Source organism: Drosophila biarmipes, chromosome 2R (genome assembly GCF_025231255.1).
Source record: "Drosophila biarmipes strain raj3 chromosome 2R, RU_DBia_V1.1, whole genome shotgun sequence".
In the NCBI taxonomy this organism is placed as follows: domain Eukaryota; kingdom Metazoa; phylum Arthropoda; class Insecta; order Diptera; family Drosophilidae; genus Drosophila; species Drosophila biarmipes.
In genome coordinates, this window is record NC_066615.1 from 13,895,146 (window position 1) to 13,909,974 (window position 14,829).

A 14,829-nucleotide genomic window follows, 5' to 3' on the forward strand; every position below is an offset into this window, starting at 1 on the left:
CCCCAACCACAGTCAAATCCCGTCTTCGGCCGCAAAGTGCCCTAATGAAGCATCCCGACCACAGAGCCGAGCGCAATCGCTTAACTTGCAAATCAATATTAAAATACCATAAATTTGTTCCTCTTTCGGTTGTTATTTCAAGAGTTGTGCAACTGCAACAACCGCAAGGGTTTCTGCCTTGCCAATGAATGGCAAATCGTTTAGTCAGGCAGAAATTAACCGCAGAAGTAACCCCAAGGTGGATTTTTCGGAGTACGAGTGCCCAAAACCCGGGCAGCTGCAGTGCGGATCCCCTGCGAAGGTCCAGGCGCCAGAGGAAATCGGACAGGAACTAAAATCAACGTCAACTCGAATGCAGATTGAACGTCGTCAGTCGGAACCCAAATCTCCTGCTCTCCGCCACACGCATATCCAATTATTTAAATCCAGGCCACCAAAATAAGGCCTCGCAGAGGGAACTTCAACGGCCTCGGTAATGAAATGTTTCAATCACCGGCAGTTCAATCATCATCCAAATTGACAGAAAAACTAACTGCGAATAATAAAGCATATGAGCTGAAAATATGATTACGATGTTTAAATGCAAATATTCCTCGCTCCCCACAGATGTTGAAATCAAGGCAAGGCCGGACACATCCAGCAGATGTTTGCGGCTGCACCGGGATAAAGAAGTGGCTCTGGGGACAACTTGTTAATGGAGAACATTCTTCTGATTGAATCGGGGTCTGGTCGGTCCAATCGGGTTCGCATTTTTTGTCATTCCTGGGGTTTCGGTCTAATTTAACAGTCAATAATATTGTGTGCCCCCTGCAATGGAAGTACAGTGGACTTCGGAAGAATGCATACATTTAAGAAGAATGCATACATTATAAAATAAAAAAAAAATTACGGAAATAATAATTATTTTATTTTAATTCAATAGTCGAAGAGATTTTGTGTAGCTTTGATTTTTTATTAAATATTTGCCAAATAAAATATCATATTTTCAAAAGTACTTTAAAGGTAAGTTATTTTTATCAATATTTCCCTGTTCTCAATACCGAAACTCTAAACAGATTTCCGACAACTGTCACTCCGTTTACCCAATAACTACAAGTAAATACCCCAAAGTTTTTAATCCACATTCCATTGTGGTTTCCACTTCGTTACTCAACTGCGAACTCAGTTTCGATTTCGTGTCGGATCAAATCAGAACGCCGGATCGGATACCAGTAGCCAATTTTGGCATAGAGTCAATTGCAATTAATCAATACCAAATGTGGGCAAAAGCTACAAAATAATTTAACCTTTAAAATGGCAATTAAATCGCGGCCCGATCGGTTTCGAATCAAAATGGTATCAAAATAGTTGTTGCTGCTGTCGGACAATTAATCGATGTTGAAGGCCCTCGCGACCCGCAGACAATTAAATAACAAATTCGTAGAGTAGAAGTTGAGGCAAACGCAAACGTAAAAGAGCAACGAATTAATCGAGATGAAGTCGAGCAGTTGTGAACCCATTTTTGTTTCTAATTAAGCAATTTCGTGGCGCGTTTGCCTGGCGATTTTAATCGCGAGCGCGTTAATTGCCGCCTCAAGTAGTTCGTCGTTGTTCTGGGAACTGTGGGATTTGGCCAAGAGTGGCCGTTGGCCACTGGCCGATCGTAATTGACCGTGATCGGTAATGACTCACAGAGATTACGCATTCCAGAGCCCATTCAATCAGAGCGACCCAATGTCAATGCACTCGAAAGCGGCAGAATATGTATCTCAGACAGAAATACGTTTTAATCAACTTATCAAAAAGTGTCAGTCAAGTCGGCAATCAACATTTGCAATGTGTGTGGTCCCCACATCATCGTGCGCTCCAGCCCCCCTCCAGCGGCCCGAAAGTCGGGTCTTCAAGACCCCGCTAGCTGACTGACACCGAACTTAAGTGGCGCACAGCCGCACACGGATGCCCAGATACAACGATACTCTCGGATACACTCGCGCCCAGATACTCGGATACTTGGATACTCGTTCTCACTCCGAGCCAGTTTTGAATGCAGGCAGCTATCTATGAGCTCGTGGTGGACACTCGTCAGCTGGCACTGGCTAGAGCTCGGAGCCATCAATCTTATTGACACTGTTTCTTTTATTTTTACACATTTTTTTGTGGCGTTGTGAAAAACCAAAAAAAAATAAAACAAAATCGGTGGCTATGTGAGAGTGCGCCCCGAAGCAATTGAAGCAGTTTAACCGATCTCGATCTCAATTTTGAGCTCGGGCAATTGAGTTTCCACGCACACCAAGTTTGCGTATCTTTGAGGTTGAGTGAAGCCGAGTGGACTGCCATAATTTGTCGCTAATGGATCGGTTCATAACACGATATCGCCCAGTGTTAACAGGATTTATCGGGGGGATTTGGCAATAAACTGTATTTATTGATGTCTCGATTGATCCCAATATCCAATTAAGGCAAGCGTATCACTTATCTAAAAATGAGGAATTAGTAAAAGTTACTTTTATTTTCCTTTACTTTTAATTTCCGCATTTATGAGCCTGATTTATCAGTTTACCCACAGGCCTAGTTTAGCAAATTTATTTCAGTACCATAAATTCCTTCGAGCTTTCCCCCAAGGCGCATAAATTCACTGGGAAATGCAATTTAATTACCCGAGATGAACTCGAATGGGCCACCAAGGCAGTAATGATGACAAAAGCGCTCATAAAGCTGCCTCCTGCGATCCTCAGCATCGTCATTATCATCGATTGTCAGCGACTCCGAAGTCGGATTCGCATTTGTTGTGATTGTCACAATTATTACGCACATAAATCGCAATGAAACCGGCAACAGGCCAACGACAATCGCCAATCGACGATCTGAGATCCCAGTCAACTGATGATGAGTGGAGGCTGTTCGAAGATCGAAGTTCGCGACGATCACGAGTCGGGAATCGAGAATCGGTAAATGGGCTGCCCGGCGTACATCAGCCATTGGCAAGGCCGGCAAATTGAGTAGCCCCAGTGTGTCCAACTGATCGCGGCTACCGGTTAACCTGATCGGATCCGCTCCTCCTGTGTTTAGGCTTGACAATCTGCAAGAAGATCATCTGTGTACGCAAGCATCACTGCTTAGGATCAAGGCAGTTAGAGATGGGCGATTGGGATGCGAGATTTCGATATTGTTGATCGAAAATCGAAAGTTATTAAACATGATCTACGTTAAAATATACGTCACCATACCATACAACAACCCAAAGACATGATGTTACATTAAGTTTTTCTGTAAATGAACGACCCTCAGCATACTCTTAAAGACTAAACCCCTAAAAAATCGGTATTGCCCAGCCTTCAAAACCTGAAATTACAACTGCTTTAATTTGCAGTATATCCGTTAATTGGTTCCTTCCACTTCCTCCCGACCTCTCGATGCGTTTATCACATTCTCACGCACCCATCTCCCATCCCATCCCATCAGACATCGGACTGTCTGCTCGTGGTGCATTTCATTAAGGCTTGTTTCTAACTGCTTAATAAAATTTATTTGTATGCACTGGAACGACGTCTCCGGTCCCCCTGGCCAAAATGTGAGGCAGCAGCCTCGCTGGCTCCAAGCGAAGCCTCATCTTCGGCCCCAGCTCCATCTGCAGCTCCATCTCCATCGCCAGAGCATCTTGCTGTTGGTCTGCGAGTACAGGACAAGCTTAAGCGTTGTTCGTGTTCGCTGTCAACTTGGGTGGTCCGAGAACTTGGCTCGCTGAACAACAACTTGGATGCGGAACGAAGAACGAGGGGGTTGGGGGGCCTCCAAGTGGCTGCCCCTCACTACTCTCCACCGCTCGATCCTTTCTTGTGATTCAGTTCTGGAGTGGGGGCAGCCTGCTCCTCCGTATATAGATCAAAAGTTAGACAATAGCTGATCCCCAGTTGACATTGCCTTCTTTCCATTCCCCATTCCCACCCCCCTGGCGCCTTCTGCAGCGGCTTCCTGGAACGAGGCTAGAATCTCTCAATTATCCGCGGAGTAACTAACCAAACTGATTATTTGCCCAACACTCGACGGCTGATGGCTGACGGGGCCGTCCTCCACTCCACTTGGCCCCGTCCCAGCGGTGAACCAGTTTGTTGCTGGTACGCACGCCGCCTTTTGTTTTCCCACTAACACTCCAAAGTTGGCCAAAACTCTTTGGAGATGATAATGAAGCAGTAATTCCAATAAGTGTGACTATCCGATTTCTCTTCGGGCCCCATCCCCATCCCCATCAGCATCTTCAGCGTCTCGGCGACGTCGTCATCATCACGAACAAGTAATTAAAGCGAAACAAGTAATAAACAAACAATAAGACGACGTCCAAGACGCCGACGCCAAACATATGTCTGAAATAAAGGGAAGCATCAGCCACTCGCTGGGCATGCAAAGTATCTCTTTTGGTGTTTTTTGTATTATTGTTTCTGGTTTCGGTTGGGGAAAAGTGAAACCAGGGGAACCCAACTCGCTCCCCAATTAAACTTGACAAATGCGGCTGACCACACACACGCACTTCGATTCCCCGACTTCGGATATCTGTCGTGACTGACTGACATAAAATAATCAAAGCGATCCCTGCAGACATGTCGGGCTGTATGACATCCACATCAACATCTTCCCGGCCAGCCGAGAGCTGTCAAAGGAAGTCACCAAAATTTCCCCACCCAAAAAGCCCCTGGCTCCGAGCTCAGATGATCATCGCAGGCATAAACCCGGCTTGGGTGCGAGTTATGTGCTTCAATTAACACCAGAAAGGCCAGCGGGAAGGCAGGGAATCGGTTAGGGTTGGTAGTATTACAAGTCCATTTAGTTGAGGGTTACTACAGCTATGGTGTCTTATAGGGTTATATTTCTACTGGATTTATTTTAAAAATCCATGACATAAACAAAGTAAATCCTCTAAGTTACTAGAAGTTTAAGCTAATATCATAAGACCACAGCATATATTTCGATGTCTAATCATTGCCATGTGCCATGTTAGTATGAAGTAAGTGTGTTCCAAGCATTACCTCTAAGATCATTCATAGATCATTAAAATCAATGTGCTATAAAGTCTCTTAAAGCACCGGTGCACTTCTCCCGCCCATTAAGACACACTTATAGTTCCCTAATATAAATGTATCTTTTTAGCAAATCTTAACTGCCCCCTTAAAACTTTCCAATCAATTAAACTATAAGTCCCAACAATGGTTCCCAACCCGAAAACAGTCTCAGCTACCGAAAAAATGAGTTCAATTAGGGCTGGCCGTCCGCGAATACGACTCGATCGGACCGGCGATCTATTGAAATATTCAAATCGCACATCGAGTAGGTAGACATGACCACAACTGGAATCGGCCGGGCTTATAAGCTCATTATTAGTGACAGAATACCGAAGCCGAGTCTGAGTGTGAGCAATAAATAAACGATTAAGTAAAAGCCACAATTCGTGTGTGTGTCTGCCGTCAAGCTTAATTAGATTGCGATAGAGGCCCAGAGTTCTCGGTCCGAGTTATCATTGTTGTGGGCCCCCGCAGCCCGTAGTCATAATAATGAGGCTTATGGGGATTATTTGTTTGCTTTGCCCGATGCATATTTGGCTGCCAGTGATTGACTGATTGACTGCCTGCCCGAATGCCTGAATGCCTGAATGCCTGAATGCCCGAATGGCAAAAGGGAGACCCTGCCCCATTCAGGAACCTCCCACGTATCTCGAAATATTATTTGCCTGATGAATGAAGTCATTTGCTTGTAGAAAATATTTTGACAGCTGTAAATATGTATCTCCACACCCCACGGAACGCTGTTGCCTCGTCTTCAAATTAACACAAATGAAGTTATAAAAATCATTTTTATATGCCATGCCCAAGTTATACAATATGAAATCCCAAACCCAAATGCGGAAACTTGTCTTTCATTTCAATTCAACATTTTTCTTCGGTTTCTGTTTCGGCTGGGCTTTTTTTTCTGAGCTGTCTTTTTGGCCAACATGGGTGGTCCGTGGGGCCTAAGCTCGTTGCCGAGTCTTGATTGTTGTGATCTTGAGGTTTCTGTTACATACGAAATTGAAATTTCTGAATTTTTAATATTTCCCCTTTTGTCTTTTCGTCGGTCGATGGAGCTGGATAGAGCCAAATGATAGATAAGCAGTCGCAGTCTATTGAGTGTGAAATTGGGCGAACCCGAGTTGGGATTCAACAATGGATAACGACGGTTTAACACTCTAACTGTCAGTTGATTTGAACGGTGTTTTGTCATTTATTAAAACATTTATTTGTAATTGAATTAATACTAAATAGAAAAGGGGGTTTGGAGGGAACTGAAGCATGATAAATCTCAGTGAATCTTAAAGATACATTTAAATTATGGTTATAAAGTGGGTATTTCCAATCAAAATTGAATACCTACTCCATTGTATTTGTTCAGCTTAACTTTATATCTTCTGTTTCTACCCTACAAAGACTCTACCCCAACCATTCCCGTTGTCCTAGCCACCCTGCCTATCCGATCTATGCTAGGGTATGCGAAAAACAATTACAAAATGCCTGGCCAATGCCCAATTTCAGGCCATATTAACTGTTGAGCAGAAAATGCAACTGTCCGCAGCAGCAGTTTCAGTCCACATTAACCAAATGCGGTCAGCAGTCCAGTCACAGTTTAAACGACATTTTTCGCTGCTGCCGCTCTTATCGTGCGGCGAGTTAAAAAAAAAAACAGAGATTAAGTAAGGGGCAGGGGGCAGGGGGCAGGGGGCAAGGGGCGTTTGGGGCTGCGGGTCTGACAGTTTTATTACCAAGGCGCATGGCTGCTTTTTCCAGTTGCGGCAGTTGCAGTTGCAGTTGCCAGAGCCTTAAAAGGCGCTACTAGTCGTTGTTGTTGCAGTGGTCGCTGTTACAGTTGCCGCCGCTGCCTCGTTGTTGCTTTTATTGTTGTGTGCTGTGTGTTGCTCGCTGGTTGTGCGATAAGTTAACAGTTGAAATTAATTTTTGTCACTTCATAAATCGTCGCGTCGGATTGCCATTGCCTTTTCCACCTAACACCCATCCTACGCCAGAGAAAATGCAGTCCTTTTAAGGACGAATTTAACCTGGGATTGCTTAATTGCTTATGTGATATGGAATACTCTGGTTCATGATTGATTGGTTGTTGTGCAGTCTGGGCTTAAGTACCATATTTAACAATTATCTTTGTTACAACAGTTTTTATGTTTAAAGGAAATGCAATCCCTAAATGGCTATCGCTTTTTCCGTAATACTTATTAGTTTCACAACCCATTCTTTATCGAAGAAGATATACTCGTATGTATGATTTTAAGGTATTACATCATGTTTAGAGGATTTTTTAATGTAAAATTTGTTATACGGAATAGATCTTTCTATATCTTAAGTACGGGTATGAGTACGAGCTGTACTTTTTACCTCGTAGCTTTTCCCTGAGCTACGGTACTTTTGACCCACAAAAGCCCCTCCAACGAGCCCAGAAAGTGATAGACCGAGCGCTTAAAGTACACTCATTTAATGGCTTTTACCCATCTAACCACTCGCTTCGAGAGAACTTTCTTAAAGTGTTCGCCAGGAAGGAGGCTAACACATAGGCCGGTAAGTATTTTCCTCAATGGCTCAATTTGGCGGCCAAAGGGAGTGGGAAAGGTGGTCGTACAGTACGTAAGCTCCCCGAGTTCTCTTGAGGCTCTGCATATCGTGATTATCATATGACGTGACAGCCTCGCATATTTATGAATGCATTTGGGTCATAAACAACGTGGTTCTCGGCGTTGTTGTTGCGTTTCCAACGCAAATTGCGCACTTAAGACGTAAAATCGTTTTGGCCAAGGAACTTTTCGTGTTCCTATCATTGATTGAGTTCTTTGATGGCTGCCAATAATAATTTCGCTCTCCCTAATTCGGGCTCAAATTGGCCCAATTGCTTATATTAAATGATATGGTGAGTAGAGTTCAGCTACATGGATGCATACGATATCACCCATTGGGATTTAATTGAACAGCCTGTTGGCTTACAATGCCTTTCTTTTTATTTAAAAACACTTTAGCAAAACCGCAGGTGGCACTTAAGCTATAATGGGAACAAGGCTGACAATCACCACCAGAGGCTATAATTTAACTTTAATTAACTGGGTCTATTTAATGGGGATTAATATTATTTTGCCAAGGGAGTCTATCTGCACCTATTAGAAAATCACTCATAACTTTTCACCTATCAAAGAGCGAAGTTGACCTGCTTCTAACCCCTTCCTCTACTCGCTTTAGAGCAATTTCCTAAGTAAATTTCCCATTTAGAACATGCAAAGGCAGCGCAGGAAAGGAAACTTTTCCAACAATTTTCCACCAGAGATGAGAAAATCGTAGGCTCTCGAGGGGAGTGGGGTAATTGCAGGCCGGTGTAATTGAAATTCGTTTGTTTATGTTGTCACTGTTGTTGTTGTTTCTGTGTCTCTGGCTGTTCGGGACGCGTCTTCTGCGCAAATTGAAAATTACTTAATGGTTCAGTGGCGATCGCTGTCGCTCCCGTTTTCCCGCTGGCCCCGCTGGCCCTGCTTTTCCGCTCCTATTTTCCCGCTTGTCGCTGTCTCGGCTACTGGTTAAATGGGCCCAAAGTGCCGGACAAATGCGAAAATTGCTTTCCACCATATAGGCAAAGTTCAGAAGGGGATTTCTCAGAAGGAGTCTATCCAAGTTCAACAACAAATTGTTTATTTTCTCTGGGCCTTTGTTAGCTAGGTCAGGAAAAATATACGTGGGCCTGTTTGAGAGCAGAAATATTTAATGGGTAGGCAAGCATATGATTGATCTTTCATTGTTTTTGCTCACCTAAAACCTCCTAAAAAACAGACTTTATGGTTTTATAAGTCCTTTTAAACTGGTTACAAAGTGCTTCATAGCCCGTAATTAAATTGAGATCTGCTGAGGGGCTGTCATTTTTATTTTTTACACTGGTTTTAATAATATACCAAACTTAGAAGGGGCCCTTTCCGAGGGGACATGTAAAAAATACTTCAATGTTCACTAGCCCTTAAAAGGAGCTGAAAGATAATGAATGGTTCCGTTTTCCTATATGGTTTTTTCTTTATAACTAGTAAAAACCATCCCTATATGTATACAATCTTCTCTTGATCAGTGGTTACTGCATTCGACCATCATTGCTTCATAGCCAACTTGATTGATCCTTCAGGTCTAAAATTCAGCATTTATAATTGCTAGATGCAAACGGTAAATCGTACGTTTGCCACTCCCTCTCATATCTCCAATAAAATCCGCAAAATATGGCCGGCAATTTCCAAGATTAAACGCAATCTTGTATCGATTATCCAAAGCTGTTCGTGGTTTTATTATAATGCCATTAATCTGCATCGAAAATGGCGCTCAAAATAGAGCGCACACATATGCGGCTCGACGGCCTCCCATGTGTTTGCCATATATCATGTGGACCACAAATGGCCGTCGAATGCAATTAACTAATTTGTTGGCGAATGTACGTTTTTGGCAACTGTTTTAATCGCCTACGCGCACACGGAATATGTTGCATTAATTTGTCAAATTAACACCTTTGTTGGGGATTATAAAAAGTTTTTAATACTTCTCCTCCCCCCGCCCAAGCCGCCGCAGTAATTTTTCAAAAGCAACAAATTTATGACTGCTGGCATTTTAATTCGCCGATTTTGTAGCTGACTGGGCCAAATCTCACGCTACATCATTGTTTGCCAAGGCAGCTGCATTCAGCCAGCTCCATGCAGCATATGCCATATAGCCGAAACCACTCCGAAAACGTTTCCGAATCGGAGGCCCAGCGATAACAACGACAACGCCGCCATCGCCTACAACATTCATTCAAATTATGGAACCGCACTGCGATCGAGATCTCGTTTTAGTCACGCTAAATTCATACAGCAAAAAAGAGCTTTGGAAAAAACCTAAAAATGAGACTGAGAAAATGAAAAAGCCCCAGCGGTAAACACACCTTAAAACCCCGGAGCGAGTGAGACAACCTGAGTGGAGGGGCCTCGAGGAAAAAAGCGCTTCAAGTTAATTAGCGAACGCGACAAAACCCACCCAAAAGCGTAGATTTATGCACTCGGCATTCGTTTTCGGGGATTCAGTTGCGAGACTCTCTAAATAATTATGGGTTTGACGTCCATCGGCGTAATGGGTAAATTGCCCGGGTATTACACGTCTCCAGGTTATTTGGGGCAAGCTTGTAAGTTGTGGAAAATTGGGTATTAGGGGAGTTTGACAGAACCATTTTTCCATTAGCCTACCGCTGGGAAAACCTTTGTTTGTTGAATAATGGGGCAGAGTCTTAAATCCGAAAGTTATATCTATAAAACGTGTGGATAATTGGCTAAAATTGTCGCTTAAATGAATGAGCTTTTCCAGCTTACAAATTACCTTAACTGATACTTAATAAAGCAATTACATGTGACTCGATAAAGATTAAGTAACTCCTGTACTTATATGATCATATACTGTTTTTTTCTAATGAAATGTAAGAATGATTCTTTTCTAGTCTAGCACTTCAATGTGCCGTAACATCTATAAACTGTAATAGAATCCCCACCTTACACCCTTACCTTTTCAAGCTAATAGAGGTAAGTTCCTTACTCAAAATGGCAATCATCGAGTGGTTAAATCACTCTCAACTCCCCACTTGAACCACATGATCCATGGCTTTACCAGGGATTCCAGGGGATTAGCCGAAACTATCAAGGAATCCGAATTGCTTGTTCAAACAGCAATAAGCCACCCCATAAATGAACCCCCAGCGTATGGAGTGCACCCACCCACCCGTCCGAGCTCCCCCGAAAATGTAGCCCATGAAATTATTAGGCAAACGATTACGAATTCCCTGCGGTGGCATAAACTAAATTCATGAGAGTGCCATGATTGCCGGGAGGTGGTTTTAGCCGTTTTAGGGTTGCTCTCGCCGGGCCGGGGTGGTGTGTGCCCCATTCACACACAGGCACATGCGGAAGGGGTTCGGGGTGGGCCCGTAATGAGCTTAAGTTATGTTACGCAAGCCATAAGGACATGAAAACCACTCGAGCAGACACTTCACTTCGGGGTGAGTGCCCCACGTCCCTCTCGCACTCAGCAACTATTTCGGTGGTTGGCAAACTAATGAGCTGTGTGTTGCTGTGGTTTGGCTCCGCTGCCCCGGTGGCTCTGTGGTGTCTGTCGCTTGTTTGCACAACCGCTTTATGAGCCACCACTCAACAGCTCGTCTCCTCGAGTGTGTTTGGCTTTGGAAAGGGAGTGGGTGAGTGCCGCACGGGCACTGAAAGAAATGGCGACTCAGACATTAGCTAACTGACTAAAACTTTTGAGATAGGTTATGAAATACAATCATAGTTTCAAAGTACAAGAAAGTTATAAGGGAAAATCAAGGACTTAGCCAGGTAAACTTTGTTCCAAAATCCCAAACGATTTGCTTACCGAGATTATAAGTTCTTCTTCTAATAGCAATCTTTTTTTGGGTCCCCCGTAAAAACTTTCCTATAAAACACCTCCCACTAATATCCTGACTACGTCTGTCCTTGTGCAAACACAAAGCTTTATATAGTAATCAAATGTAAAATTGTTTCTAATAAAACTTCAGAAAGTGTTTTAAACAACAACTTTATTATTGAGTTCTGTATTGAGCCGTCGCGATTTTGTATTAAAAAATAAAATATTTTAAGACCGGAAAAAGTTGTATAAAATAAATAAGAACTCTCTTTTAAATAAAATTAAACACTTTGATTTTTTGTTAAAAATCTTTCACAAAAACTCAAAAATCACGTTAAAAAACCAGAGATTATTTAATAACAAATATTACTTCAAGAATGAAAAGCTTATAAGCACAATCCCATCTTTAAATATTTCTGAAATACAACCCATTTAAATTCTATACTTTTTCAATAAATCGTAAAATTTAATAAACTTTCTTTCCAAATGTTTCTTAACTCTAATGTTTTTATGATATCTCACCTGAGCTGGGGCGATCGCTGTAGCGGGTGCAGTAGACCCACGCCGGCCACACGATGGGCGTGCCCGAATCCTCGCCGGACTTGCTTCCCGCTCCCGCTCCCGTGGCTGCCGCTCCGCCCGCCGGCGGTGGCGACTTGACCAGATCCACCGGCGCCACGGTGGTATTGGTGGTGCTGCTGCTGGTGGCGGTGCTGTTGGAATCGTTGCTGTTGCTGCAGATGTTGGCCAGCGAGCTGGAGAAGCTCAGGCTCGAATTGGCAGCGGCATTGGTTTGGGTCAGATTCAAGGGCTTTCCCGATTTCTTGGGCACCTTCAGGGGAGTTCTGCTGCCATTGGCAGTTCCGGAGCTTTTACTGCCACCGGTGATCCCTCCACTCACACTGCCACCTCCCAGGTTGCCACTCAAAGCGCCCATCTTGGGCAACCTGGAGCCAAAGTCCGCCTTCAGGATGTTGTCTATGCTGAATTTGAGGGCCCGCTCGTGGAGATTCTCGTTGTTGTTGAGGTGATTCTGCATGTGGTGATGGTGATGTACTTGGTCCCGCTGCAGGAGCAGCTGCTGGTGCGGATGGACAGCTCCTCCCGGGCCCAATCCCAGAGCGGTGGCCGTCAGCTGAGCCAGTGCATCCTGCCCGCTGGGCACCGTGGCCGCCGCCGCTGCAGCCATGGCCATCTGGAGCTGTTTTCCCGCCGCCGCTGCCGTGAGTGCGTTGACCCGGGCGGCGGCCATTAGATGCATCTGCTGCTTCATCAGCTCCTCGGCGTACAGCTGCGACTTGCGCAGGAACTCCTCCTGGAAGGAGCTCCCTGCGGAGGGGGGCAGCTGCTGCAGTAGCTCCTCGGGCGAGAGGGGCGGTCCCTCGCTGGGCGGCAGGACGGTAGTGGTGCTGCTAAAAGCCGACGGTCGGTAGATCTGACTTATCAAGAGCCTCTGCCTGGCCTGAGCCTGGGCGGACAGGGCCGCCTGGGCAGCCTGCGATTGCTCCTGGCCCACGCTGAGCACACTGGTCTCACTGCAGCAGCTGGCCGGATCCTCCAGGTCCAGGTCGGGCTCCTCCTCCGCCTCCTCCTCATCCTCGATGTTCAGCTGCTCCTCGCATTCGGTGTGCACCACCTCCTCCTCCTCGTCGCGCACCAGCGGCGAGTTGCCCGGCTGAGCCAGCGGCAAGGGCAGGCAATCCGGATGCATGGCACCCACTTCCTGGCCACCTCCTCCTCCTACTCCGCCCGCTCCTCTCCTCTCCTCCTCCTCGTGGTCCTCTGCCTCCTGCAAGGAGGGAATGATCAGCTTCAGCGGGGGCGGTCGGCTGCTGGCCAAGGTGGACATCAGTTTGGGAGCTTAGGGAGCTAAGGTCTTCAGCTTGAGAGTTCACAGGGTCGGGCACCAAAAGCCGACGGCATTTCAGGGCAACCGATAACCAACAAACTACATGCGTTAACAGTAAAAACCAAATGTATCACTTCGATAGGCAGCGCGCTCTCCACTTCGATCGGGGGAATTGTATCTTTTGATTGATAAGACCTATCGGAACGCCGACGTTGATCCGCTCGCCCGTTCAAAAAGTAACGTGCGCACACTCCTGGAGCCGCAGAAAGCGCGCACTTACCGGTCTTTTCGGACTTGTTTCAAAATTCAATTTCGATTGTACCTAAAATGGTTTTTCCCGGCGACTTTGACGTTTACCGATGTGTTTCAAACCTTTTTAACGAATTTTTAACGGACCGCGCGAAAGCACATGCAGCACGAATCGCGGTTGAAATTTTCTATGCCGACTGCGCTGCTCGCGAGGGAACGTAAGATAACGTAACGAAACGTGAGCAAACGTAGCACAACGTAAGCGTCAGTGAGAGCGAGATGCATGATTCTGCGCTCACGGAGAGCGGAATTGGAGGTGAAGACCACAACAGATTCTCTCGCGAACTGAAAGCAAAGCGAGACGGATGCAGCTGAGAGCCGCCGTAAGAGAACTCGCTCTCGCACACGCTCTCTCGCAGTCTCCGTCCCGCTCTCGCCTTTCGAACATCCAATCAGCGGATGCGGATATGGGCGGCTGGGGCCCTACGGTTGTCCCGCTCGCACGCACGGCCTGTCGCCTGTCAGTTGAGGTTATGTTAAGTGTTTGTATATTTGTTAATTAAGTGCGTCGTCGCTCCAAAAAGAGGGAAAAAACGGAACGGCAAAAGAAAATAGGGATAAGAACACTCCACTCCATTTCCATCTGCGCCTTGTCGTTTTGATTATGCGCTGCAGCATTTAAGTCGTAAATCTCACTCTATGTAGGATGCCCTCTCCTCTGCCTCTCGCTCATCCCCCTCCCCCTCCTATGCTGCGCTTTGCGGTCTGGCATCTGCAGTCCTTTTTTGCTGGCATCCTCCGTCCTGCTTATATACCCACACACACATATGGGCGGACTGGAGCGCGTGCATGTGTGTGTTTATGTACAACACATGCCACAGCCTCCCCGTCTCCCTCACTCCTTCGCTCTCTTGCCCACTTTTTGTTGTTGCCCCGATACAACGAACATTTTTGCGCTTTTGATGTCATTGTTGTTGTTAGCTGCGCTTTATAAATCACCACCGCAATTTTTGTTGCCCCAACATCTGCCGTGATTTCATAATTGCTTTTGATGCTTTTTTGTCGCCGTTTTTATTGTTTGTTGTCGTTTTGCCTTCGCACATCCCATCGGACAACATTGATGATAGTTCTGCGTAAATGAATACCAATACATGTGTCATTGCATATGCCTAATCACGGGCGTAGGCTGGGAGGCATTTAGAGGGGCCTAACTGAGCCTCGAAGGATGGGGTATTGACCCTTTTTTGTGCCCCCTTTTTATAACTTTTCAGAATATTTAAAAACAAAAGCAAATTCAGCTTA

The 14,829-nt window shown here is 45.4% G+C and overlaps 1 protein-coding gene across 1 annotated transcript in view; it reads right to left on the minus strand.

The window, feature by feature from the left end:
- Window positions 1–13,699, minus strand: part of LOC108030352 (homeobox protein invected) — a 30,728-nt gene extending 17,029 nt beyond the window's left edge. Inside the window, exon 1 of the mRNA XM_017103219.3 lies at window positions 11,952–13,699. Within this exon, the coding sequence (XP_016958708.2) occupies window positions 11,952–13,278 (1,327 nt within the window). The 5' untranslated portion in view covers window positions 13,279–13,699. The remainder of the gene's footprint in view (window positions 1–11,951) is intronic.
- Window positions 13,700–14,829: the final 1,130 nt, after the last annotated feature.